Source organism: Pocillopora verrucosa, chromosome 8 (assembly GCF_036669915.1).
Source record: "Pocillopora verrucosa isolate sample1 chromosome 8, ASM3666991v2, whole genome shotgun sequence".
Taxonomy (NCBI): domain Eukaryota; kingdom Metazoa; phylum Cnidaria; class Anthozoa; order Scleractinia; family Pocilloporidae; genus Pocillopora; species Pocillopora verrucosa.
In genome coordinates this window covers 13,900,913-13,926,838 of record NC_089319.1, presented here as the reverse complement: position 1 = coordinate 13,926,838, position 25,926 = coordinate 13,900,913, and the positions used below count along the sequence as shown (strand labels likewise).

Sequence of the window (25,926 nt, the reverse complement as noted above, 5' to 3'; positions counted from 1 at the left end):
TTACAAGTATCTGTCACAATCTGGCACCTGTCAATTAGAGAGCGCGTAAGAAAAAAAAGCGCATGTACACTTTTGAAAAACAACGAAACTAGTTTGGCAAGGAATGCCATGAAAATGTTTTCTTCAAGAACAGTCAATGATCTAACGGAAAGAATTATTCACTCTCATCAACCATTAATTCCAGTACGAAGATTTACCTCTGTTTATTAAGTAAACGGCGAGGAAAGTAATCGTAAGTAAATTAAAATTTCTCATATTGAAATTGCGAGAGTTTGCTCGTTTGTTTGCTGCAATGGCGTGTGTAAATCTGGTCTTTCCTCCAAAAAAACTAAATTCGAATGATACACTCTTACGAGACACAAGGGGATTTAGTGCGGCTTTCTTCCATTGAATTCTTTCAGTTTCTGTTGCGCAATTTACGGTACAAATGTCCAAATTGAAGGGAATTAGGGCCTGTTTACATGGAGGTGGGGGACCCCAGGTAGATGAGGTAACCCGCCTGTTCATATAATTTCTTATTTTATTTTGATCACGTTTATATGATAGGTGGGGTGACCCGCCTAGGCGGGTTGCCCGGTCTGCCAGGTAGGGTAACCCCATCAGCCGGGGTGACAATTTGCCATATATACGTCTCAAGGTGGGGTAACCCGCCTGGCCGGGGCCACGTTCATGGCAAAAAGCTCAAAAGCGAAACATGTGTGTTTTAAAACTTTGTACTTTCTTAACCGCAACGGACATACAAGGAGTGTAAAATATTCACATTTCGGAATATTTAGCGTTGTAAATCGACCATATTTCGTTTTTCAAACTATTCCGTATAACATATTAAGTAAACGGTTCCTCGCGTAGCCTGACACCGCGTAACACAACGGGTGACGCTTTCATGAATAAATTCATGTGTCCGAGAATTAATCTTTCGTCTTTCTCGAGATGTGAGCTTGGGACGCCTCTGCTCAAACTCCTTAATTGCGAGCGCAACAACAACCTCAAGAAACCCCACCCCAGCGCCCTGAAGTTGTAAGATTGCATGTAAACGCGTTTTATTTTTCGACCACGACTAGGCAGGTTACCTCACCTACCAGGGGTCCCCCACCTCCATGTAAACAGGCCCTTAGAAAGACCATGACTCACCGAGAGCGTATATTTGTCGTATAACTGAAATTAAAACTTCGCTCGCTCTTTCACTAAGAAACAAATTGTTTGAGAAAATTCAGATATTAAATGAATGAAAGTTTCATCGATTAGTTCAACCAAATACCTTACGTTTTAACTTTCTAGGTACTTTTTGTGAACGATTAAAATTAACTGCAGACGGTTTTCAGGCCGCTTGTCAACCAACGTAATGCACTATCGCTTATACAAATTCATTCTGAAACCAATATTTTTCTGTCAACCAAAGTGATTCGAGAGAGAGAAAAGAGAGGATCAATAATTTACTTATCGGCTTGAGGTAGTGACTAACGTCTTTGCTTTAAACTACTGCCCAGCCGGAAAAACGAGCACAAAGCACAAATTTAAGGAGGACGAATCTATGCAGTTTCATTCTTTACTTATCTCAGAATCATATTTCTTGGTACCAGCGAGAGCTTATAAGTATTTACCGCCTTTTACTGGATGCTGAAAATCAGTCCTCCTCCTTGTGACTAGAGTTGAGGCATATTCCGTCAAAAGGCTGCCCCGGTATTCCGAGAACTAAGGCACAATTTGAGTTATCGATTAACTTAAGTCTTATGCGTCAGATGTAGAGGCGTTTCCGTTATTTTCAGCTTTTTCCCACTCCTGAAGCCTTTCGCGGTACTTGGCAAACAAAGCTCGTATATCACTCATCATTTCAATCTCCATCTGATCAAGAGCTGGCAGCCCACCATTAAATTCATTCACAGCTATTGCCCCTGTGAACTCTTCATCTAAAACAGCAAATCAAATTAAAAAGTGGGTTGATCACTTACGGGAATATGAAGACCTTTTAACGCTTATGACCACAAGGCGGGCCGATTCTTTTTTTCTCCTTTTTGGCAAGGAAGGGTGCTTTTGTGTCCCAAGATTGTTACAGAAATATACTCAAATAAGACAGTAAAGTGATCCACGCCAAATTAAATAATCATAGCTAACCCCGTCCCTGAAGATACATTTCCCATGAGCATGTTTAAAAGGAAGAAGGCAATTAAAAGACTTACCCTTTTTGCGTCTCTTCTTTGGACATCGGCATGATTTGAAGAACAACACCTCAGCTGTCAAGCCAATGAAGAAAATAACGGCTATCAAAACGAGGCAGGAGTACAATGAAGGGAAAAACAAATCACCGGTGGGATCAAAAATACTCTGAGAGTTCTGCACCGCCTCGTTTCCTCCTCCCTACAAACAGCAATAAAACAAAACAAGAAAAACACTCTCTTTTTGTTTAATTACATAAGAATGAAAACGCTTACTTCGCGATAATGATAATCATTTTTAGAAGAGTTTCTCTGTTAAACTGAATAAACTCCATTTGCATCAAACGACGCTTAATTAACATGAAAAGATGACTGGTAGGAAAATTGAAGCGTTTTCACGGAACTCTGTCATCTGGTGCGCATATGAAACATTTAGAGGCCAAGAGGAGCAGGTTGTGGCTATGGGTGCTTCAAGTAGAGACGCAATTGGTAACACGTCACTTCTTAAATGACAAGAAACTAAAAAATTGCTATATTACAATTCCCATATTATTTATAAACTATACACAACATTATGCATGCAGAGGGAAATAGAACTTGTAGATCTACTGTGGAAAAGCTTCACATCTGAGGATCTCCTGCTTGAATTCTAGAAAATATAATGTTTTGTAAGTGTCTGGGAGAGAGTTCCATAATTTGCTAGCTAAATATGAAAAAGAGTGCAGACCGTAAGTCGTTGTTTTTGGGTTGGGAAGAGACGTAATATGATTTCCGCGCAAATTGTGGGATGAAGACCGTACGGTGTTATTTACTGGGAAAGAAAAATTGTGCTAAGTTTTTCCCAGGATTAGAACTTGGTGCTCTTTCACGTTAATAATCATGCCATTGTTTTTATAGCACTGATTTGCGACATTAACTTCTTGACAAATGCACTCTTTCAGTGCAAGTGGGTCCAGGTTAGACGAATAAATCTGATGGCCGTCTGCGTATGCGTTTAGTTTTGCATATTTCACATGCTGAAACAAGTCATTAATAAATATATTAAAAAACATCGGTCCTAAAACGCTCCCTTGCGGTCCGCCTCTTCTGGTGCCCGCCCAGTTGGAGAAGGTATCTCCAATCTTTACTTGTTGCTGTCTTCCTGACATGTAGTCATTAGAGTGAGTAGCGCGCAACTTCCTTCGCTTACTTCATATGCTTTGAGTTTTGCCAAGAGTAAGTCATGCTTAATAACTTCAAAAGCTTTGGAAAGGTCTATAGAGACAATCGCAATCAGTTCCCCTTTATCACGCATGCGCCTCCAGTCCTCTGTCAGCCGCAATAATGCAGTTTCACAACTGGAGAACTTCCCATATGAACTAATAAAGTCCGACAGAATAGTGCTATAGAATTTACCCAACTGCGCTGCCAGTAGTCTCTCGTAGATATTATTAAGCACAGGTAACACTGTGACGGGCCTGTAATTTGCTTTATTAGATTCGTCATCTTTTTTAAACAGAGGTGTGACCTGTCCCATTTTCTAGGCGTTGGGGGAGCAACCTTGCACAACGGAGGTGTTCAAAATATTAGTGATAGGTTTAGCTATGACAGATGCCGATTCCTTCACAAGCCTTAGAGATAGCATATCGTGGTCGCACGATTTACGGACATTCACGTCCAAAAGTGCTCTTTCTACTTGCGCTCGATTGATGTATTCAAAATTAAAACAAAGTGGTGCTTCTGTTGCGCTGTTCTTCTCATGAATAGCTATAATGCTTGGGTGGTTTTTAAAGTGTTAACCATAACCTGTCTCTTTCATCAACGGAACATCGTCAGCAATTTGAATAAAGTGCGCATTGAATAGTTCAGCGATTTCCCTTTTGTCACTTATAACAACATTGTTTTCCTTGATAATGATGTCATTTACCTGCTTTGTTTTGCCATGAAGAAAGGGTCGATACGCATTCCAAAATTCCCTTGGGTTTTCTGGCTCGGACGACTTTTTCACAAAGTGCTCTTTTATTGCCTTTCTTCTTAGAGAAATGCATATATTGCGTTGAATTTTGTAATGGTCATAATTTGCGTCCGTCCGATCACTTATAAATAGCCGCCATAATTTGTTTCCGTGCCTTATTGCCTTGCGCCATTGTTCCGTCATATATGGTACCTGGTTGCCCCTAACAATAGTCTGCTTAAGAGGGGCGTGTTCATTCAGAATTTCGTTGTACAATTGTTCAAAGGCGTAGAGTTTGTCATCCACTTCGTCAAACACGTCGACTATTGAGAAAGGTGCCATTTGTAGATCTTGAATGAATTTATCTCTGTTGAAGTTTTTAAAACATCGTACACAAATTTTACGAGAGCGCGATCTTGGAGCTCTTGACCGTAGAATAGCAAAGACTAGTGAATGATCATTTATCTGCGTATCCGCTACATCAGATACCAATGTCTTTTTCTTATTACCGGTCAAAATTAAATCGAGAAGTGTCTCTGATGTTTTCGTCTTTCGAGTAGCTTTTGTAATCAAGCAATCAACCAGAGATTTCCATCAGGTCTAAAAGATTTCTACCGTCCTTGGGATGCTTGTATTGATTCAACAGATCGGCATTGAAATCTCCAGCGTAGAAAACAGTCTCTGTAAGTGTAGAGACCTCTTCGAAAATAGATGAAAGCTCTCCAGTCCTTTGATGTTTCGAAATCGATGGAGGTCTATAAACTGTTGATGTTGATCGCGACGTTTCGACCGCAATACTGCTAGTCTTCATCTGGCGACGAGGTCGATTGTTTACGTGTCACTATTTGTAGCATGTTGGTACTCTGCTATTAGTGCATTTCGATCCTCATTATCATTCCGATTGTTAGATGGTGTTCCCTCATAGGTCCCCATAAATCGGCTTTTGTGTTGTTTGATCGTGGGTATCGTATCCAAGCTTCGGGAATTTCGATTCCGCTATCCCTATTGATGTTGTTGGGATGATGGATAGCCTCTTTGACTCTACGTGTGTACCAGTGGGGGCCACGATCAACAAACTTAACTTTGCTCCAAATAGGAATATGCCCCGTTTCTTTAGCGTGCTCCGAACCGCAGAGGTCTGAGTACGAGCAAACCGTATGTCTCTGTCAGTTGTTTTTTTATCCTTTCTCGCATTGATCTCCCAGTTTCATCGATATACACCTTGCCGCATTCACATGGGATCTTGCAAACAACACCGTCTTGTTTTGATGGTTCCAGGGCGTCTTTAGGTCGTACCAAGTGAGACCTAAGTGTTGTGTCCGACTTGAAAACGGTCCGTATGTCTTGATGTTGTATGCAGCGGCGATACACCCTGATACACCCTTTATGTAAGGGAGAACGGCAGTAGATTTAAATTCCTATGCAGTTTCTTTGTTGGCTGTCACCCTTGTTGTTTTTGTGAGTTTTCTTACAAATGAAGAAGGATAACCACTAGAAACGAGTACTGATGACAAGTGTTTCTTTTCCTCTGAGATAACTGACGGTTTCGTTGTGAGGTGTTTGGCTCGGTCGTATAGTCACTTAACAATACCACGTTTCACCGACTGAAGATGGTGTGAATCATAGGCTAGGTACTGGTCAATGTGGGTGGGCTTTCTGTAGTCAGTAAGAGGACCGTCTGAGTCCCTTGTAACTGTTGTGTCGAGAGAAGGAATAGTGTTATCTTTCTCGATTTCCATGGTAAAACGAATAGTAGGCGGTTGACTGTTTAGATGTTAAAAAAGGCCATTGACATGGTCCCGGTCTAAGACTGTGAAAGTGTCATCAACATATCGTTCCCGGATCTTAGGTTTGCAAGTCGCATTTGCCATCGCTTGTTCCTCAAATTCTCTATGTAGATGTTTGCTATAACTGCGGAAACAGGGCTTCCCATAACTGCTCCGTCTTGCTGTTTATAAATCGACCCGTTGTATTGGAAATATGTCGATCTTAAGACGAAATTCAAGAGGTCGGCAATTTGTGTAGATGATAAGTGTGTGCGGTTAGCAAGATCGATGTCGTACTCTAGTTTTCGTAATGCGGCTTGAACTGCGCCCTCGATCGTTACGTTTGTAGATAACGATTCTAGGTGGCTGTTTGTGCCTGGGTTTGATCTTGTTGTAGATGGTTTCTGATAGATGTCCACTTCGTTCCAAGCTGAAAAGCTTGTCAGTGAGGTTACGGCTTAGCTGGTCTGTTGGGTCTTTATTAAGGAGTCGGTAAGGACCCGTTTCAATCAAGGTTTTCATTTTGTCACAGTAGGTGTTTGTGTCTAAGACTACACTAGCGCGGTCTTTGTCCGCTGACAGAATAGTGATAGTGTCGTCTTACTTTAGATTCCTAAGGGCTTCTTGCATATTATTCGTGATGTTAGTCTTGGGTGATTTGGCCTGTTGAAGGATACCGTTTACAGTTCGTTTCTCGACAGTGTATGTTTGCTCTGAGTCAAGCGCTCTCATTGCCGACTCGACTTTGGCGACTATTTCGCTGGCTGGGATGTTAAATGGAATTACTGCCAAATTCAACCCTTTCTTTGGGAACGATACCTCAATATTGCTGAGGGGGCGCGAAGATAAGTCAATTACCCATTTGTTTTTGTCGACTTGAGGTGTTTGGTCAACATAAGAAACAGTGGAAGCTTGTTTCTCTCAGGCAAGTTGTTGTCGATCTTTAGTGGTGTTAAATATCCTTTGGGTATTAAATCTGATCTTTTTAAGTATTTCACTGGCCTCATCTGCCGAAAGAGTGGCTCGTTATAATCACCTCGTGCAAGGTGATTTTAACAGGGGCGCTAAATTTTCAAATGGCTGCCCCGCGTTTTGTCAATGTTGCAGAGGAAGTAATAAACGTGATGGAGAAAAATCAATTGTGCAGAGATTGCACTAAAGATGCTACCGAGTTTGGCAAAACACTTTTCAAAATAAAAATAGAAGATAAGATAGAAAGAAGTTTCTCCTGGTTGAATTAAATAAAACTTTTAAAATTCCACACGAAATTGGCCGACTATCTCGTTCCGAAAAGTCAAGACAATTGTTACAAAATGGTTTCAACATTAAAACGAATTTACAACAGATTTCGAAAGCACCTGAACAATTATACTATAACAATTTTTCACCTCAGGCTCAGTGAATATTGTTGATTAATTCCCGAGACTAAGTCTCGGGGATTATTCACCAATATATACTGAGCCTGACACGGATGATTGTCAAGGAGGCTCCACAAGGTTTTTTGACCGCGCGAGATCTGGGTGCAAACATAGCGCGAGCTTTACAAGTGTCAACATGCAAACAAATATGGCGGCTCGATACGATCTCACGATTGTTATCTGAAAAGGTGTGTCAAAACAGTTTAACACAATAAAGTTTTTATGCGATGGAATCTTGGGTATCTAGCAATTGCACCCGTAATATTCATTGGCCTTCTAGGCCTGAAAGAGAGGTCAACCGAAAAGAAAACACCGTGGGAAAGATTGCCAAAAGGCGACAGATTCGAAAGTCCACGCATGCTCTGATACCGATCTTGGCGAAGTTCAATTCCATTACGTAATGTTTTGTGACAAAGAAAATAGGGATCTTTCGAGTAAGATTTATTACGTTTCCTTCGGTGGAATTTCCTAAGATTTGCTTGACTGTTAAACGTATTTCTGCCCTACCTAGTGCCGGTTGATAAAAAAATTCATGAGGCCAAATTTGAGATAAAGGAAGAAAACCAAAAAATTGCAAATAGCAAGGAAACTGCCTTGGAAACCCCTACTTTTCTTTCCGGCTTTTAAATGAACGGCAGGAAAAATTTTATAAATTATGAAGATTTTGAGAGATTTTACCGTAGCAAATTAAAGAAAATTAAAGGAAAAGCCAAATAATCGCTGGAGAGTGCCTCCCTTAGTGGAGCCTTAGCTTGATAACGAATATTATTTTGATAATATTTGCTAGAGCAAACGCTAGTCCGAACTTTGCTCATTGCCTTTTGATGACTCTTAGTGACCTTGAAAAGCGAAAACATAAAAATTTTCTGGAAAAACATTACGCTGGCGCGCGCGCCATCATTAAGCAAAAACTCTATGGAGCCTCCTTAAATATTGCAAAATTACCTTCAGTGTTTTATTAAGCTCTTTCTTGGTAAAGTCGTAGATCAGGTACTTGTCTTCAGCGATCAATTTGCTGAAACATTGTGCTAAAAAGCTATCATTCACCATAGCACCATAGGAAAGCGTCTCCTCTTTAAGGACTTCATCTATTTTGAACTTACTTCTCGGAAAAAGGGTCTCGGTATAATGACTAATTTGGTAATTATCCAAGAGTATACCTGAAAAATCCCCAAAAATAGACTCAGAAATCTGATATAATGATGTGACGTTTAAGGACTAGTTTCAGCATGCGTAAGCAAAATTAGCTAAGTTATTTGGTCAAGTTTACTTCCCTTGAGGTTAACTTGAAGTTAGGTAGATTTCGCAAGGACAAAAACTCGTTTTCTACCAGAAAAATAAGCTAACTTGATCGAAAACTGACAAACTTGATCAAAAATTCCTTTTTTTAAAGGGGCCACCACCTTACCTTCAATTTCCCCTTGGTCCAAAGCGTCCCTCATGTCCTCAACTGAATTGAATACTACAAAAAAGGCATTTGGCGAGGAAAGAACATTAGCCCAACAGAAGGTAAGTCGGCAGATAAATAGGCGGAGGTGCTAGCCGACTAAGCTCGGGACTGTTTCTAAAGATACATAAAGTCAGCCGCTTAGCATTAACTTTCCTTGTCATCTTTGCCAGCAGGTGTCGTTACTGTCATTCCATAGTAATATGAAGCCAGAATAAAATTAGACATGACTTACACTTTAAGTCGGCTTGATGTTGCATTCCCAATGCCATTTCTATCGAGCGTTTGAGAACGCCGACCTGAAGAATAGCAATTGAACTCAGTCAAAGGAATTGGGGTGCAGGATAATCTGCCTTCTGCCAATGAATCGTTTCAAAAATTTCTAACCCTGTACTTTTTCAAGTACAAGTGTCTCGGCCAAGTTTTTCAATGTTGTAAGAATTATTCGTTTGTTGCGGGTTCAATGATGATGTTTTTTGTATCACTTTATCCTAATTAACGAAAACATCGACAACGACAACTACAACTATATTTAGTTCTGTTAGCAGAGGCGGATCCAGGGGAGGGGTTGAGGGGGTTGCAACCCCCCCTTTGAGGAGCATTTGTCTCTTGTTATTTGTTTTATTCTTCTTAAATTAATTATAAATAAAATCTTCTTACAAAGTTTTTCTACTTCTACCATTCGACTGCTTGTCAAGTTATAGAAGGTAATGTACATTTTGCGAAACGTGTATGCGTCAAAAATTAAGGAAAGGCTTACAGCAGAGCTAAGGACTAAGGACCTTCCTTTCACGATCATAGCTGACAAGAGCACTGATCCACACTCAAACCTGGAGATCTTATCTTTATGCTTGAGGTTTGTGGACCAGTCTTCGCCAAACGATCCTCATATCAAAGAATGCCTGATTAATTTCATGCATTTGGAACGAATTGCCACCATGATTTCAAGAAAGATTTTGGAATCTCTCTCTGATCCATCTATTTCTTTGGATCCTAGCAACATCCGTGGTCAGGCATATGATGGAGCTTCCGTTCTGCGAAGTGGAAAGGAAGGAGTGCAGGCCAAGATAAAAGAGATCAATCCGTTAGCTCTTTTCACACATTGCTATGCTCACTGCCTGAACCTCTCCATCGCAACATCATGCAAACTGTCGGAAGTGCGAAATTTGATAGGTCAGATTAACGAGGCATATCTATTTTTAAATAACAGCCCAAGCGACAACAGCTGTTTGCGTTGACTCAGAAAGAATACCTGCCTGAGAATTCTTACAGCAAGCTTCCAGGTCTATGGAAGACACGCTGGGTGGAGACACACGTGCCTAGATTTTTTCCTGGAAATGTAAGAGTTCCTAGTCACCTTTCTAGATGCTTTTATTTCCCCGTACGAGTACCAAAACTTGAAATCGTCTACTTGAAGCTGGAATTGGGACAAAGATACTATCACAAAAGCCCAGGGACTGAAAGCCTCTTTCTTGTCTTTCCAGACCATAGTGGTTTTTATTGCGACCAAGAATACTCTTGATGAAGTCAAAACTCTTGCATCAAAGCTGCAGAAACCGGATCAAGATATTTTTGAAGCTTACATGATGGCTGACGAAGTAATTGGAAACATCAAGTCCGTTAGAAAAAACATTGACAGCGACTTTCAAGTCTGGTACAAACAAATATTAGACCTTGCTGAAAAATTGGGAATTGTTGAAGCCATATTCCCAGGAAGACATGCATACAGAGGAATCGCTCAAACATTCCCAGCTGTAGTCCAATTTATCATTACAAAAAATCTGTGGCTATTCCCCTTCTTGATTCTCTGATTATTCAAATGCAAGACCGATTTTCTGACGAAGATCGCCACGCCCGTCACTTGCTTTCTCTAGTACCCTCTATCATAGTTAATAAAACCCTGAAGCTATCTGAAGCAACAGAAGGCATATTGTTCTGGGAGAATGACCTTCCATTTCCCAAATCCCTTTGAAATGAGCTGCGAAGATGGCAAATTATGTGGCAGTCAGCAGAGAAGGGACTTCCAAGCAATCTTCTACTCGCACTTGGCGCGTGTGACAAGGATGCTTTTCCAAACATCCATCGTCTTCTTCTCATTGCATGTACCCTACCAATCAGTATTGCGGAAGCCGAGTGATCCTTTCACTCATGAAATGGATCAAGACGAGCACCAGATCAATGATATATGAAGAGAGCTTTTCAGATCTCGCCATTATTGCTGTGTATTACCCTGAGGGATTCGAGGTAGACGAGATATGCGAGGCCTTTGTAAAAGCTCATCCTAGGAGACTCTAAGGCTACGTTCTTTGATTAACCAGGTATTTAGAGAAACGACAAATAACTATTTTTGATACTGCTGTCCCTTTCAATCGTGCACTTTCATTTTTGGGATAATTGTTGAAAAATAAGATAAACCCCAGATTTTGTATCATACCTACACAACGCTTTTCAAGTCTCAGGAATTCTGTAAAATGGCGCTTTAGATGAAAAAATCGGAAACTTTTTTTGCGTGGGGAGGGGGAGGGGGGGGAGGGGAGGAGCATGGCTCCAGTCCCCTTGCGCCAGAGGCACGGGGCCGTCACTCGACTTCCACATCATTGGCGTTAAAGGTTATTAGAATAGTGTACAACCCCCCCTTTGAGAAATTCTTGGATCCGCCCCTGGTTAGTGCTTTGCTAGTGCTTCGGCAACTGTTGCTCTTACTGCTATCAATGCTGCAACTACTATTGCTCCTGTTACTAGCAGTAATACTGCCACTGTTACTGCTACTACCGGTGTTGCCACTACTGTTACTGTTGCTGCTCCTTCTATTGCGATTGCAACTGTAAATGCAATTGCTTCTGTCTGGTAGATTATTGTCTATTAATAATCTACTGACGATATAGTAGACTATTGTCAACTAATTTTCTACTAAGGCTGCTATCGCTTCTACTCCTATTGTTACTATTGTTGCATCTGCTGCTACTACCACTACTACCACTACTGCCACTCCTACTGCTACTGCTGATACTTCTCGTGCTAGTGTTACTACTAATGCTACTGCTAGTGCTACTATAACTGCTAATGTTTCTGGCACTAGTGTTACAACTAATCCCACTGCTAATGCTACTGTTATTGCTAGTACTATTGCTACTGCATGTACTACTGCCAGTCAGCAACTGCAATACACTCGTACCTTTGAGCCAGGCAGGCTCTTCTTGGTATCCAGACTGATGGCAGTTAGTGAGGTTGTTAAAGTAGCGGTGAATATTGAACATATACATACTCCAACTAAAATCCAAACAACTGCAAAGGTTCGGCCAAGGATAGATCGAGGCGAACGGTCACCGTATCTGCGTGTGGAGTGAACAATATTCTAATCATAAATCTCTTTCAAGGGTCAGAATTTCAATCGATGGGGCGAGGGGATAATCTAAGATTCTTTTTACGATTCTCATAGAAAAAGCAATTGATTAAGCTTTTGGTTATTGCTACTATGAACTCATGAATTGCTAGCGATATCATTCATATATGGATGGTCCTGCACCTCATCGATAAATAGAAGGTTGGCGCTGTCTTTAAAATTAATGCTAGAGGTCGAAAGCACATTACCTACATAACGGTATTAACGGGATTAAAGACCAATTGTGTATCTATAGTTAAATATGTACCCCACTGTTGTCATGGAGACGAAGGCCCACCAAAATCCTTCCCAAGATCCTCTAAAGAATGTTCGAGGGAACTCTTTCTCGTTAAACCAAGTATCCTGAAATAGAAACCGGTGAGTAAGAACTCCTATGATTCGCTTCTAAGGTTCAGCTGTGTTGTAGAGCCTTAAAAGTGACTTAATCAAGATGTAGAGCATGGAACTATTACGAAGAGAAAAAAAGAGTTTTAAAAGAATTTTTTCATATTTCGCCAATTTAAAGGGAATAAATTGTACGTTAAAATTATACAAAAAAGGATAGGTCACCGTGCTCGTTCAAGAGCTAAAGACCATCGTACCTCTTTTTCTGGTTCATGGATTGAAAAACAATATCGTGTTCTCGGAATGCGCGCGTGCTTTATCCCCTGATAACGTGATTTTTATGCGCAATACAGGATGTGCGGTACAAAACTGATGAATCACCATAAGCTTTCATGATGTCCAAAGACGGTTTGCGAGGAAAATTCTTTATTTTCACAATACAACGATTACTCGACTTTTAAAATTTTAGGCTGCAAATTATTCTGTATTTGCGATGTTCCCATCGTGCCAAGAATTTGCAAGTAAGCTTCTTACGGCTCTAAATCCAGATATACGAGAGTTCACGCGATTGCTAGATTAAAGTGAAAACTCCGGAAATAAAGTCAAGTTGTCAAATCTTCATAATTACCAAAAATTTCAGGGTAACAGCTCTCACTCAATTTCAATACCTATCTTTTTTCACAAAATAAATTTTCAACAAATTTTGATCGAAAGTATTAGCAAGAAAGAATTGCGAAACAAGTCGATAGCAGTAAAGCAGTTTGAGATCCGTTCTTCGTCGTTTCAGCCCGCAATAATTTAGTCTTCATCAGTACGCCATCCCTCGACTGATCATAACGTGAAAAATTGATCAATCAAAGTTTCTAGATTTCCAACTACGATACTCTGAACGGTTGTTACAATTCCCAAAGAAGAGCAAACAGAAAACTGACAGACGGTAAACAAGTTAGATCTGCCGGCCAGTAATGATCCGGGTAGACTCCCAAAAGTGACGAAATCATTACAATTTTTTTCCAAAAATTGGCCCTCAATAATCGTATAAAACACGTAATTCTGGACATTCGAACGAAAGTTGAATAAACACAATCTTCCTCGTTGTCAGCGCGAAACACTTTTTCCATTTAATTCATTCTGTCAGCTGATCTCAGAATCTCTGACGCCCCCTGAATCACAGGGGAGAAAAAGGAAAGAACAGATAAACACTCACCAAAAGCCACAGAAAAACTCCCGCCAAAATTGAAAGTAGAATTGTTAATATCAACACCGGCCAAGCTTCAAATACTGCCATCATTAGCTTCTTTGGATAATTGTCCCGCTCTCCTTTAGGAACAACAAAAGCTATGCTACCAGGGGGGACGAGACCAATCAGGTGATGGTTCTCGCTTGCCATGTCCTGCTTGTCTACTAACACTGGATATATCAGATGAGAGTCTTTCACTGTACTTAACAGCTGCTCAGGATCTGTTTCCGGGGAGTGGTGGATCATTTGCCAACAGCCTGAGGTGAGGTTACCACAACACTTGCTTAACAGGAGGTCTACAAGAGCTAATTGAGAACAAAGTGCAAGAAATGTAAAATACATTTTTCTCTATTGTTAATCCGAAAAATGAATGACTCGGTCAAAAGTTATTCCTAAACAAGTTTTAGTCTCGCCTCCATCATTCCATGTCAACTCTTCCCCATGATCTTACTCGAGACAGTGCAACACGCCCACCCACTTAAATCTGACAAGTGTAGTAGTTAATAGTATAATGTTGTAACTTTTGTTAACTAGACCACCTCTCGGTGTACGTTACCTGGTAATATGCCTACATCGATGTTTTGTTTCTGTAAAGTATAAGGTGGTCGAATAAACCATGAAACTTTTATACAGGCCGGACAGACCTTCTCTCCAAATCGACACAGTTGGCCCTTTGATTGTGATAAACATTTTGCTTCAGTTTGACTTCTCTCGGGGAAAAAAAGCAAAAAAGTCATAGAAGCAAGACATAGAGGCACATGACGCCTGAACATTATGTCTTTAACGGTAGTTAAAGCGTTGATCCAGAACTTGCGGCAGAAATTTATGCTGACCGCCGGTAAGCTTACTCCCTTTGCTTTCGTAATGAATGCAGGGAATGTCGCGCTCTGCGTTTAAAATTCAGAACTCTTCCTTACTTAAGCAATCTCAAGCGACATTTGGTCCTCCCTCTTTGAAAATATATTTTAGCAAGTACGATCTATATCAACGCTTGCTGCTATTGTGGTCTCTCGCCCAAGAGCTGTCAATGGGCAAAACAAACTTGAATGGTTTACTCACAACAGCTATCAATCGTGGCTTCAGCGGTTACACGTGATTACTATTGTCATCTTAACTGATCCTTTGCGGTTATGATTCAGAAGGAAACACTCAAAGAAATTCATTACTTATATTTTGATCATCGTTTTGGAACCAACGTTCTAATGGCAAGCTAGAAAAAATATGGTTGAAATTTGAACGATTGAATTTTAGGATCTTACATCGAGACTCCAAAGACCCTAAAAGACTTGCTGTTTAAGTGAATCTAAACTAATACATATATGCAAATAATTATGTTTTGGTTAATTCAAAGAAACCTCCACCTCCAATATATTTCTTTGATCCCTCAGGCGTTCCGTTCACGGTATTCCTATTCAAAGTCTTTTTATTCAATTTTACCCGATGATAATCAAGAGTAAGTGTCGTGACCTCGTATTTTTTCTCACTGTATTTAAGGATTACAATATTACAAAAACGTTTGTATTTAAACTCTTAAGAAAGTAATTCTTTCTATTTCTCAGCGCAAAAGACAGAGAGCTGGAAGAACTGGCCATCAACAAGATATTATATTGGGGTTGAAAAATTAAATTGACTCTGTCGTGGGCCTTGGCCAGCTCAAGTTGTGATGAGAAGAGGACTACAGGCCTACGGCCTTTTCCCGTTTGGAGGCCACTCATTACAGGAGCTGGCGGACAAAGAGAGTTTAAAACTGATGACAAAAATCTGAAGGAAGGTAACGAAGTTCGAACCAAGAGTTTCGAAGGCTAGGTTTTGTTTAAGATCAAAGAAATTCATATGGTTATGAAGAAGTTATAAAACTATCACCCCCTATTCTGAAAAGATGGGAAATTTGGGATAATCTTTCCAGTAAAGGATAACTGGACAGTGCAGATAAGATGCAAGAAAATGATTTGGAAACACGACTTTTAGAAATGAAATAGAAAATAAAATTAATTTTTATTCTGATGTGAAAATACAATTTTCTTTGTCAAATTAGTTTAGGCAAAGTTTGTGTGTGCCAAAAATTTTAAACTTAATATTTCCAAATTCGTCATTTGGGATCTGCAGTAATCTTTTATAATTTTTGAGTTAGTGGGGTCAGGGTAAGAGAAGCTGTTTTAAATTGGAGAGGGAGGAGGCCAGAAATTTTTATCTTAAAAATTTGGGAAAGCCCTCTAAAATACGGCTTCAATAGATATTGCGTCCATATATAATTGCGTTTACTTATGAAAAAATACGTGAAGTTCTCACCGAACAATAACAGCAAAAAAGACATATGTCGAGTAGATTTGGAGACCTTTGTTGTTCGCCAGCTTTCATTCCTGTTATCTGAAACGAGGACTTTTCAAATTTTATTTTGAATTTTTTTCGTTTGTTTTCCCCATCTAGTTTCATATTGTAGTTTTGTACTCATTCTTTCATGATTTCTGGGCTGATTTCTCAGAAGGTGGCCAATTTGATAGATATAGCAAATGCCTCCCTGAATAATACGAAACCGACTTATCAAAGCAGCTGTTGAATTTCCACGTTCATTGTGGTTTTTACATTGCACTGATAGTTGTTTTTTTATTATTTATATTACTCGAGATTGTGTCTTTGAAATGAAAATGAGAAAGTGGTAAATTAAAACTGCATTAAATACAGATTAATAATTAATATCTTGGGATCAGAATCCTTCAAAAAAATTGGATAAAAAATCAGGCAGTCGCGAGGTCATCTCTTACAGTAATACGCGTTGGCATAATAATGACGTGTGAGAAAAACTCTTTGTAACGGCCGTTGATGATATGAAGTGATTAAAAAACTGTATCGATTCAAACCACATTTCCCTAAATCTAATCCTAGCCCTGTCACACTGAAAAACGTGTACTGTAAACAAAATGGCTAGGCCATGTAAACCTACTTTCATAAAGCACTTCCACAATAATACACGAAACGAGAGGGAAGGGTGGAATGGAAAGTTCCCTTTAGCACTTATTTTGATGACAAGATGTATAAAAGCCGTTCACATGAATCGTGGAACAGATAATTCTGACAGCCACTAATAAAGGTTACTGTGACCGCATCGACAAAAAAAATTTAAAGAAACGCATAAACAGAACTCACCATAAAGAAACCCGTCAGTAGAATTGCCATCTTTGAAGACATACGGCTTTCTTGAAAAGCTTGAAAGACGTACACATCTTGGGCATGGTATTTCCGGACAGTTCGAAGGAGGTTGCAGGAGACTGCAGTTTGCTTCAACCGCGGCGAAAGCTTGGTCAGCATTCCATAGAAACAAACAAGCTGCGAGTGTGAATAATGCTTGCTCTTTGCACTGACAAAAATCCGACCACATTACTGTGAACTCGTAACCTATTTCAGATGCATTCAATTCAAATACTGTTAACAATATCTTTTATCTCTGAGATTCATTTGAATAATCACTTCATTGGCTTCGTCTGCTGACTTTCAACTACTATCAGTTATCTACATACTAAACATATCATCCATTATTGTTGACGAAAGAAACGTTTAGCATCCATGAATCGCAGGGCGGAGAGAGGTTGGGCGATGAAACGGGCGGGTCCGAGCAAACAGATGTGATGCAGCAGACTGGGACCGACTTCAACAAACATTGTCTTTTTCTGAAAATGGCGGCAAGTTCGGCAGCTTTGGATGAGCTGGAAAAATTGTTTGGCCAAGATCTAAAGGACAACCATTTCATTTCTACCAATGTCGATATGTCGCTGAAGTTTGTTATTACAAGTTGGCAAATAAAGGGGTGACTGGACTAAATGACTGAAGACATTTAAAGGGCTTCCAAGCAAACTTTGAAAATTTGTTTCATAAGTTTCTGTCAAAATCTGACAGCTGTCATTTAACGAGCGCAAAAAAGCCCATGTACTCTTTTGAATGAACAACCGTGAAACTCGACTTATGTTATTACCCCGACGGTTTTTTTGTTAAAACAGTCAGTGATCTTGAGGAAAATATTGGTACTTTATACTTACATCGACGATTAATGCCATTAATTAAGTAAGGGGATTTACCTCTGCTCACTCACTTTTGAATGGCAAAGAAAACCATTGTTCGTATGTTTGCTGCAATAACGTGTGTAACACTAGTCTTTCGCAACGAAAGGCTGAAGTCAAATGAGGCACTTTATCTTGACATAAGGGATACAATGCGACGTTTCTTTATTGATTTCCTCCGGTTTCTTTTGCGGAATATGGTGGAAATTAAATGGACTAGCAAGGACTTACCAAAAGTGTATTTGAAGTAGCACTCACGACTTAGCTCTCTCTGCTCTGATACATTGTATTCCTATCGCTCTCTGATGGCAAACAAAATGGGGGCTGACGTTACTTTGATTTTTGTCGTCACACGCATGCGTATATATGTTGAAACAAAAGATCAAAGGCGACTCTCCTAACAGGTTATTGCCTTCCTCGTCTGTTATATTTTTTCAATAGATTGTAATAAGATTGAGCACCACTTTACTTCTTATCAAACACGTGTGCGAACCAAATTTTGAATATCGTTCAAATGATAACCTGATTCTGAAAGCCGAACAAAATCTAAATACAGGGTGATTTACGCCAGTTTGACCTCTGAGAAGGTAGATTTTTAGTTCTTGCCTCAAACAAGCTCATAGAAAATTCCATCGATAACAGGAGCCCATTACTTAATGGGCTCCTGTCGATAACGGTTGTATCGTGGTTTGTTTCATTCTTTACATTATCTCAGTTTGCCATTTCTATCCGTTCTGTATGTGCAGGAATTTATGTGTTTGTTGCACCTTGCAGACTTCCAAACTCCAAAACTCGCGTCTTTTTGTAAAAACACCTATTATGCTCATTCGTTTAGTCGTAGATTTGCCAGTAACTTTAACATGCTCTTTCAATTTCTAGAAATTAGGTAGCTTAAAGTACAATCTTTAGACAACTGGCCACTAACCCAACAAAAGGAAGAGACTGTCTACTAAGTTCCCACTCAGAATGCAAAGGATCTCCTTTAACTCGATCCTGTTTACTAATGGTAAATCGGGATAAATACTGGAATAAGAAAACGCGGTACAATTAGGAAAAGTTGTCTCCTCTTTCAGAGCAACTATGGCGGCCCTCCACCATTTTCAACTGTTTTCATTTTTGGGTTAAATAGCAGGCCAAAATACTTCATACAAGTTCTTCGGTCACAGAGGTCGAACCCACAAAATGATTGTATCCTTTTGTTGTTTTTAACGGGATTTAGGAAGTTTCTTGTCAAGACTATTGTTCTAGTATAGCAGGTGTTCCTCGCCGATAGAAAGCGTGATCTTGTCTGGTAAGTACTGAGACAATTTTAATTTTCGCAAATTAAAGGAAAAAGAAAACATGATGACTCAAATATGTTTGCCTCTTTTATTTTTTATTTTTTTGTGTGTGAAGTGAAAGGTGATAGGGTTGAAAGTGATTATTTGTATTCAAGGTCATACGGCAATTGCACAAATTTCAAATTTTACGATTTTTTGTCGGACACAAAAAAATCGCAAATTCTGCAAAAGCTATGGTTTTTCGTCACACGCACGAAAAAAAGGATCAAACCGTTCTGTAAATGAAGACTTGAAAATTGTGAAAATAAGCTGAATTTGCCGAATTTTTCAATTTCATAGAAGATAACAAAAACTGATATTTAGGTCTGAGGAGTTTTGTTGATACATCAGAGTCGAAAGGAAAATCCTAAAATTTGAAAAGTTTGAAAAAGCTCTGGGAACTTCAAAGAAAGGACTAAGGAACGCATAACCTCGAAAAAGCTGGCGATTATTGTTACTGCCACCAACATCAGCCAAAATCGTACCATCAACCTGGGGTTTCTTGGTTCTTGGTGGAGCTTACCAGCTTCCTATATTTACAGGTTTTTTCCTACCTGGACAACCAGCCACCCAACGTCACTTCCGTCTGCTAATTTGATCCGTTTTGCCGTTTGGATATCAAACTCAAGGAGGTTTTCAAAGTTTTTACGAATCTCAGCGCGCTCTCCTCTTTCGAAGGAATCTAGTGTAAAGGAATTTTATAACATAGCGCGCGTGCTTGCCCTATAGAAGTCCTATCGAGCCGCTATGAACAAAATCTTTATTTACGCATGCCCGTGCGTAAGGCCTGTTTACATGGAAGTGGGAAACCCCAGATAGGTGAGGTAACCCGCCTGTCCATATAATTTCTTATTTTATTTTTATCACGTTTACATGATAGGTGGGGTGACCCGCCTGGGCGGGTTGCCCGGTCTGCCAGGCAGGGTAACCTTGTCAGCCGGGGTGACAATTTGCCATGTAAACGTTCAAGTTGGGGTAACCCGCTTAGCCGGGGTCGCATTCATGGCAAAAAGCTCAAAAACGAAAAATGTATGTTTTAAATCTTTGTATATTTCCTAGCAGTCTCTTGGCAGAAATCACCAGAAACCGCAACGGACACACAAGGAGTGTAAAATGTTCACATTTCAGAATATTTAGCGTTGTAAATCGACCATATTTGGTTTCCCAAACTATTCCGTATAACGTGTTAAGTCAATAGTTCCTTGCGAAACCAAACACCGCGTAACACAACGCGTGACGCTTTCATGAATAAATACATATGTGTTCGATGTGTTTGCACATATGATGTGAGCTTGCGACGCCTCTGCACAAACTTCTTAAATGCAAGCGCAACAACAACCTCAAGAAACCTTACCTCAGCACCTGGGGGTTGTAAGGTTGCATGTAAACGCGTTTTATTTTTCGACCACGGCTAGGTGGGTTACCTCACCTACCTGGGGTCCCCCACCTCCATGTAAAAAGGCCCTAAATAAGACGACGTGAGCAATTTTTTGCAAGTTTCCTGCAGTCTGTCTCCTCCAATTGCACCGTGCACGGCAGCGTAAACATTATTTTGAACAATCAAAACCCTTGATAACTTCGGGTCTTTGACTTTTAAAACATTTTTTAGTGACACTTGAGTTCATTTAGCTTTGATTTCCTCCATTTTCCCCGTAAATTTTGAACTTTTCAGTCACAGTTATCGGTTAACTGGATCAAATGTTCTCGCTCTAACCAAAGTATAAAATGTGACATGTTTTTGACCAGCCATTAGGGACGTTTGTTTCCTTTTTTTGTGCGTTGTGAGAATTTTGCACTCTTTCCGGCACAATAGAAAGCTTCTTCGCGCAGATCCTTGTGATATGAACTTGATATGATATGAACTTCCATTTCTATGCAGATGACTGTCAGATTTATTTTTCGCTTGACTCGGTTTCATCAGTTATTACTACGAGAAACGAAACCTGCCTACAAGATATTGAAACTTGGATGTCATTGAACAAGCTTAAATTAAACGGTGATAAGACTGAGCTTTTGGTCATCGGATCGGGCAATTTGTCTACTTCTAAGCTACCTTCTTTTACAGCGATTGATAGATCTGTTATATACCCTTCGCACTCTGCCAGGAACATAGGTGTAATCTTTGAAAATAAGTTAGATATGGAACATCAAGTTTCTGCTATTTGTAAATCTGCATTTCTTCACATCCAGAATATTTCTCGGATTAGAAAGTTTTGTCAGTTAGTAGTACTAATGCGCTAGTACACGCCTTCGTTACATGCAGATTAGACAACAGTAATTCTCTGTTACATGGTCTTCCGAAACATTTAGTTCAAAGACGGCAGTTAGCCCAAAATTGTGCGGCACGGCTGATCTTTTGTGGTCGCAAGCATGATCACGTTACTCCTTTACTGAGGGAACTGCACTGGCTCCCCGTGAAGCTGAGGATTATTTTTAAAATCTTATTTTTTGCTTTTAAAGCTTTAAATAATTTATGCCCTAGTTATATCAATGACTCGTTAGAAACTTATAAGCCTACTAGGTCTTTACGATCATCGAGTAGGAACTTGTTAATGATTCCTCACTCTAAGTTGAAATCATATGGCGATCGCGCCTTTTCTATCGCTGCACCTAAGCTGTGGAATGACATTACTGAAACCATAAAATGTAGTGTAGATCTTAACGCTTTTAAGCGTAATCTTAAAACTTATCTTTTTAAGCGATATTTTTATGAATGATTACGTTTGATTATTTTTTATATTTTTTTTACTTTGATTGTGAAGCACCTTAGAGCTTTTGGACAGGGCGCTATATAAATTGTCATTTATTATTATTTATTATTGTTGTCGCTCTGTTATAAAAGAATTTGTTCATGCTTTTAGCTGTGCGTATATCGAGTTATGGATGCACTTGCGAATTTAGGGGAGTACTCAAAATGCTATAGTTGCGCCTCGAGCTACTCTCACGCATTTTTCGTGCTCTCCAAAATTCCTGCGTGCATCCATAACTCGATATACGCACACTGAGCATGAACAAATTCTTAAGTGATCTTCTTCTTTCGTTGCCTTTGAATCCGAGCCTTTTCGTGCCTACTTCCCGCCTAAACTTCACGTTGGCGCCAAGATGAACCTAAAACCTGGAATGAACGCCTTTGCTCCTGACCTCTTTATATACTTGGTCAAATTACCAAAAATAATTCTCATTTGGAAGGCGTGAGGAATTCATGTCAAGAATCGCAAATAAGTGCACGTGCATATATCTGTACAACGAAAACTTATTTGTAAACTAATGGAGCACAACAGGGTGCGGCCAAGGACATCATGTATAGTCTTACATGACATATCAGGCTGACGTTTAATATCGATTTGACAGTGCGTAGTAATGTGATTATCACTTGGAGATGGAGACGTCCATGTACGAGCTTGACTGTTGTGGCCGAGGAGTTAGCCTCTTTGTTTTTTTTTTAAGTAACAGTTAGACAATGAGAGATGCTTTCGCCCAAAATTATGAAGCGGTTGATGCTCTTTCCTCTGCCAACATCGTAGTACATCCAAACGGGAATGATTTCAACAAGTCCCGCGCTCCAACCTTAGTTTCAAGTGAACTGCTAAAGTATGCGGTCAAAGGAAAAGGTTTCCAAGATCTTTCAGGTTTGTACCCGTTTTTTGTCGGTTTTACACTCTTCTCTGCGCTCATTTCTGGCGCAACCTTACCTTCAGGTCGATTTGTGTTCAGTTTTCACGAGGTCGATCGCAAATTGAAAGGTATCTCGATCAGAAAAAAAAGTTGAGAAGTACTGGAACGTTCCGGAGCACGGGAATATCTTAAGGTTAAGAATGATGAGATATACCCAGCTTTTCCTATCGTAGTTTATCGGTGCCAACTAAGGTCAAGTAGCGTTTGGTGACAGAGCTGAATAATGTCTGCGCATGCACCACGCTTTGGCGCGGAAAACGGATTTTGAGGGGTGTGGACAAAACGTGGGGTAGGCAATGGCCTACCCTATGGCCTACCCTATGGCCTACCCTATGGCCTACCCTATGGCCTACCCTATGGCCTACCCTATGGCCTGCCAGTGGTCAGATTTTTAAAAACATAAAAATAAAATCAGTAAGAGTTGAACAAGTACACTGGCGTACAATTCTATGCCTCTAAAAAGAGTATACTTAAAAGTTACTAACACAATTTTCAATATCCGAGGGAACGAAACAATGCAAATATTACAGCACCCAGCCTTGAAACATCCTAACTCTGTCCTCCCCACACAAACACCCAACCATAACAGTAGGTTAAGGGGGAGAGGAGGGGCCAATATTGCCACTGAGGATATCCAAAATGGTGGCATCACAATCCACACAGGCTGCCAGCTGGTAACATATAGTGGAGTGCTAGTGTAAAAATGTAATGAACAGCATTATATCGGACAACATATCCAGGTATGAAAACAGAAACAGTACACGCCAGGCCAATTTTTTAATCGCCTCTAGTGCTGTAGAGTATTATATTTGCAACAAGCACTGTGGGACACACAGGCATTACCGTCATAAACATTTCACAAACTTTACTTGCTTTTCCTACTGAAGTGTGGTAGCATAACAATACAAGTGGTGTATTAAGCTGTTCCCTGTACAATAGGAAGTTCATTTGGGATACCATATTGCATGACATTGTGTCAAAAAGATGTAACACAAAGTAATTGATAAATTTAACAATCTGTGGAAATTTTTTTTTTGTTTTCTTTTATATCTCACTATAAACGTCCTAAAGTTAGTTAATTAATTAATTATTTGACTCTTACTGATTTTATTTTTTATGTTTTTAAAAGTCTGACCACCGCTAGGCCACAGGGTAAGCCATGGCCTACACCATGGCCCTACCCCACATTTTGTCCACACCTGATTTTGAGTCATTTGCACATTCAATTTTCTATTTCCAGGTCTTGTTTCCTTGCCAATTTTCTTTTACAGATTAATCTCCAAAAACTTTTTACACCTCCTAAATATTTTCAAAAATTGATTTTCTCCTTAAAAATATTGGAAATGGGAAAATGCCCTCAACAACCACAAAATGCCTTGAGTGCTTGAGCCCACGTTATTGACAGCTTAGCTGTGACATAGCATTTCATTATTCAGCTCTACTGCATTTGGTATAGACATCGCAGTTTTCCCATCATGGAGAACAGTGGGCACTTGCTTTTATCAATGCTTGTTTAACCATTCCCTCCATGTAAATGAGCAAAACTTGACCTCTTAAGAAAAATGCCTTGATGATTTGTTTTCCCCTTCGGCAGACAATGGAAGAAGGAATTGATCCCTTAATATCAGAAACAGGGGTGCAAGGCCATAGTAGTTACTGATTAAAGTGGGAAAAGTAAACTTTGAAAACCTAAAAAAGCAGTTTGAAGGTGGAGCGATGATCAGTGAAAAAAGTATTCTTGAACACCTAGATGCATTTTAAGGCTACTGTAACTTTCATCATGAGGCACCTCCTATCCTGCTACACTATGTAAGTTGAGTTAAAGTGATTTCTTAGTATTGCAATGCACATCCTGTACTGGGCATAAAAATCATATAATAACTCAATTAAGTGTGTGCACATTTCTGAGGACATGGTGTGTAAAGCTTTATCTTGATGATGAAAATTATAACCTTGAAAGCAACAACTTAAGGAATGTTTGGAGTTGATATTGTTTGAAATGGGGGATTTTTCCACAAATAATACATCAAATGCTTGAGACTTTCTGTCTATCAAGTTTTATTCAAGTGTTACTTTAAAAACCCATACTTCCAGTGACCACACAATGTACAGGCATAAATGGGGTAAGATTGGCCAATCAGATCTCTTGATCAAGCAGGGTGATCTATCTTTTTTATTGTATTTTTTGAAGCCAACATTGGTAGGACACATTTATAGAAAGTTTTTAAAAAAATATCTGATAACTTTTTTTTTTTGAAAAATCGGTTTAAATGTTTGTTTCTGTTATCAATAGTTAAATTTTTTTATTTTTCATTGATCCAGTGATCCAGATTGTTCCTTTGTCTCCAGTTTTCATAAATTCTGATTGCATAATCTGTCAGATGGCAAAGGCACCAATGTTTCATCAGTTGACAGTGCTCATCAAGAGACTTTCTCAGTGGCAGTGATGCTGATGTGATTATGTGGTATTTTGCATAAACAATATGGAGGTGTTAGGTGAGTCTGAACATCAAATTGCTTTTTGCACATAAATTTCTTTTGACTTACTTTGATAGGACTTTGCCAAAACCTCTTAGATAGTGTAATAAAAAATTATAGTCGCAAACCGATGCTTCATGGAAACATAGGCGGACATACATGAAGTATGCATCAGCTTATTTGTCATACAAGTTTCTTACTAATAGTCTATTTTCTATCAGGCTATAGAGTTTTGCAGAGATGAGGAGTAACTAACAAAATTAGTTCAAGAAACTTGCAGCAATGAATTAAATATTTCATTGAGAACTTTGTTGAAACTCTTTATTTACTAGGGGGATGAAATCCATGAAAAGATTATGTTATCAACCCAACTTCATGATTTGTAGTTTGTGCTGATTGCATTTACTGTCTGCAATTTAAGGCTGTATTTGAAAGTTTCTGCTAGGTTAAAGTGGAGGCAGTGTAAACAATTTTAATGTAAGGAAAATTAATGTTTCATGAGTAAAAAAAAAAACAGCACTAAAACCAGTAAAAACAAGCTCTAGTACACCCCATGGACAAATTATAATTTATGCTTTAATTTCGCATAGTGCTATTTCTCTTCAGTTTTCATAATAATGTCTGCTCTGAGTGTTGGAGCCATTAACCATTCATTAATTCAGTTGTGGCTCTGGCAGGTGGAAGGCTGGCAGCTTATTCTTTTGGGTGCTTTGATTGG

At 39.4% G+C, this 25,926-nt stretch overlaps 1 protein-coding gene, 1 long non-coding RNA gene and 1 pseudogene across 3 annotated transcripts; 2 read left to right on the top strand and 1 right to left on the bottom strand.

Annotated features, from left to right (window-relative positions):
- Window positions 1-123: 123 nt before the first annotated feature.
- Window positions 124-17,180, bottom strand: LOC131798609 (uncharacterized). Of its 2 annotated transcripts, none has more exons than XM_059116302.2 (9): window positions 16,829-17,180; window positions 13,652-13,989; window positions 12,368-12,462; window positions 11,893-12,049; window positions 8,953-9,016; window positions 8,679-8,732; window positions 8,216-8,430; window positions 2,178-2,355; window positions 124-1,907 (listed from the first exon to the last, which is right to left on the bottom strand). In XM_059116302.2, the coding sequence occupies exons 1-9, from the start codon at window positions 17,058-17,060 to the stop codon at window positions 1,729-1,731; spliced, it is 1,512 nt and encodes a 503-aa protein (XP_058972285.2). In that variant the 5' UTR covers window positions 17,061-17,180; the 3' UTR covers window positions 124-1,728. The 2 variants fall into 2 exon arrangements, with proteins under 2 accessions (XP_058972285.2, XP_058972286.2); XM_059116303.2 differs by having other exon boundaries at window positions 1,753-1,907; window positions 2,178-2,231.
- LOC136282812 (52 kDa repressor of the inhibitor of the protein kinase-like) lies at window positions 9,428-11,012 on the top strand (annotated as a pseudogene).
- Window positions 17,181-22,441: 5,261 nt separating the features above from the next.
- On the top strand, window positions 22,442-25,685 carry LOC136283201 (uncharacterized). The gene is made up of 3 exons (XR_010718625.1): window positions 22,442-22,684; window positions 24,325-24,539; window positions 25,053-25,685. It is a non-coding gene; the product is annotated as an uncharacterized lncRNA (long non-coding RNA).
- Window positions 25,686-25,926: the final 241 nt, after the last annotated feature.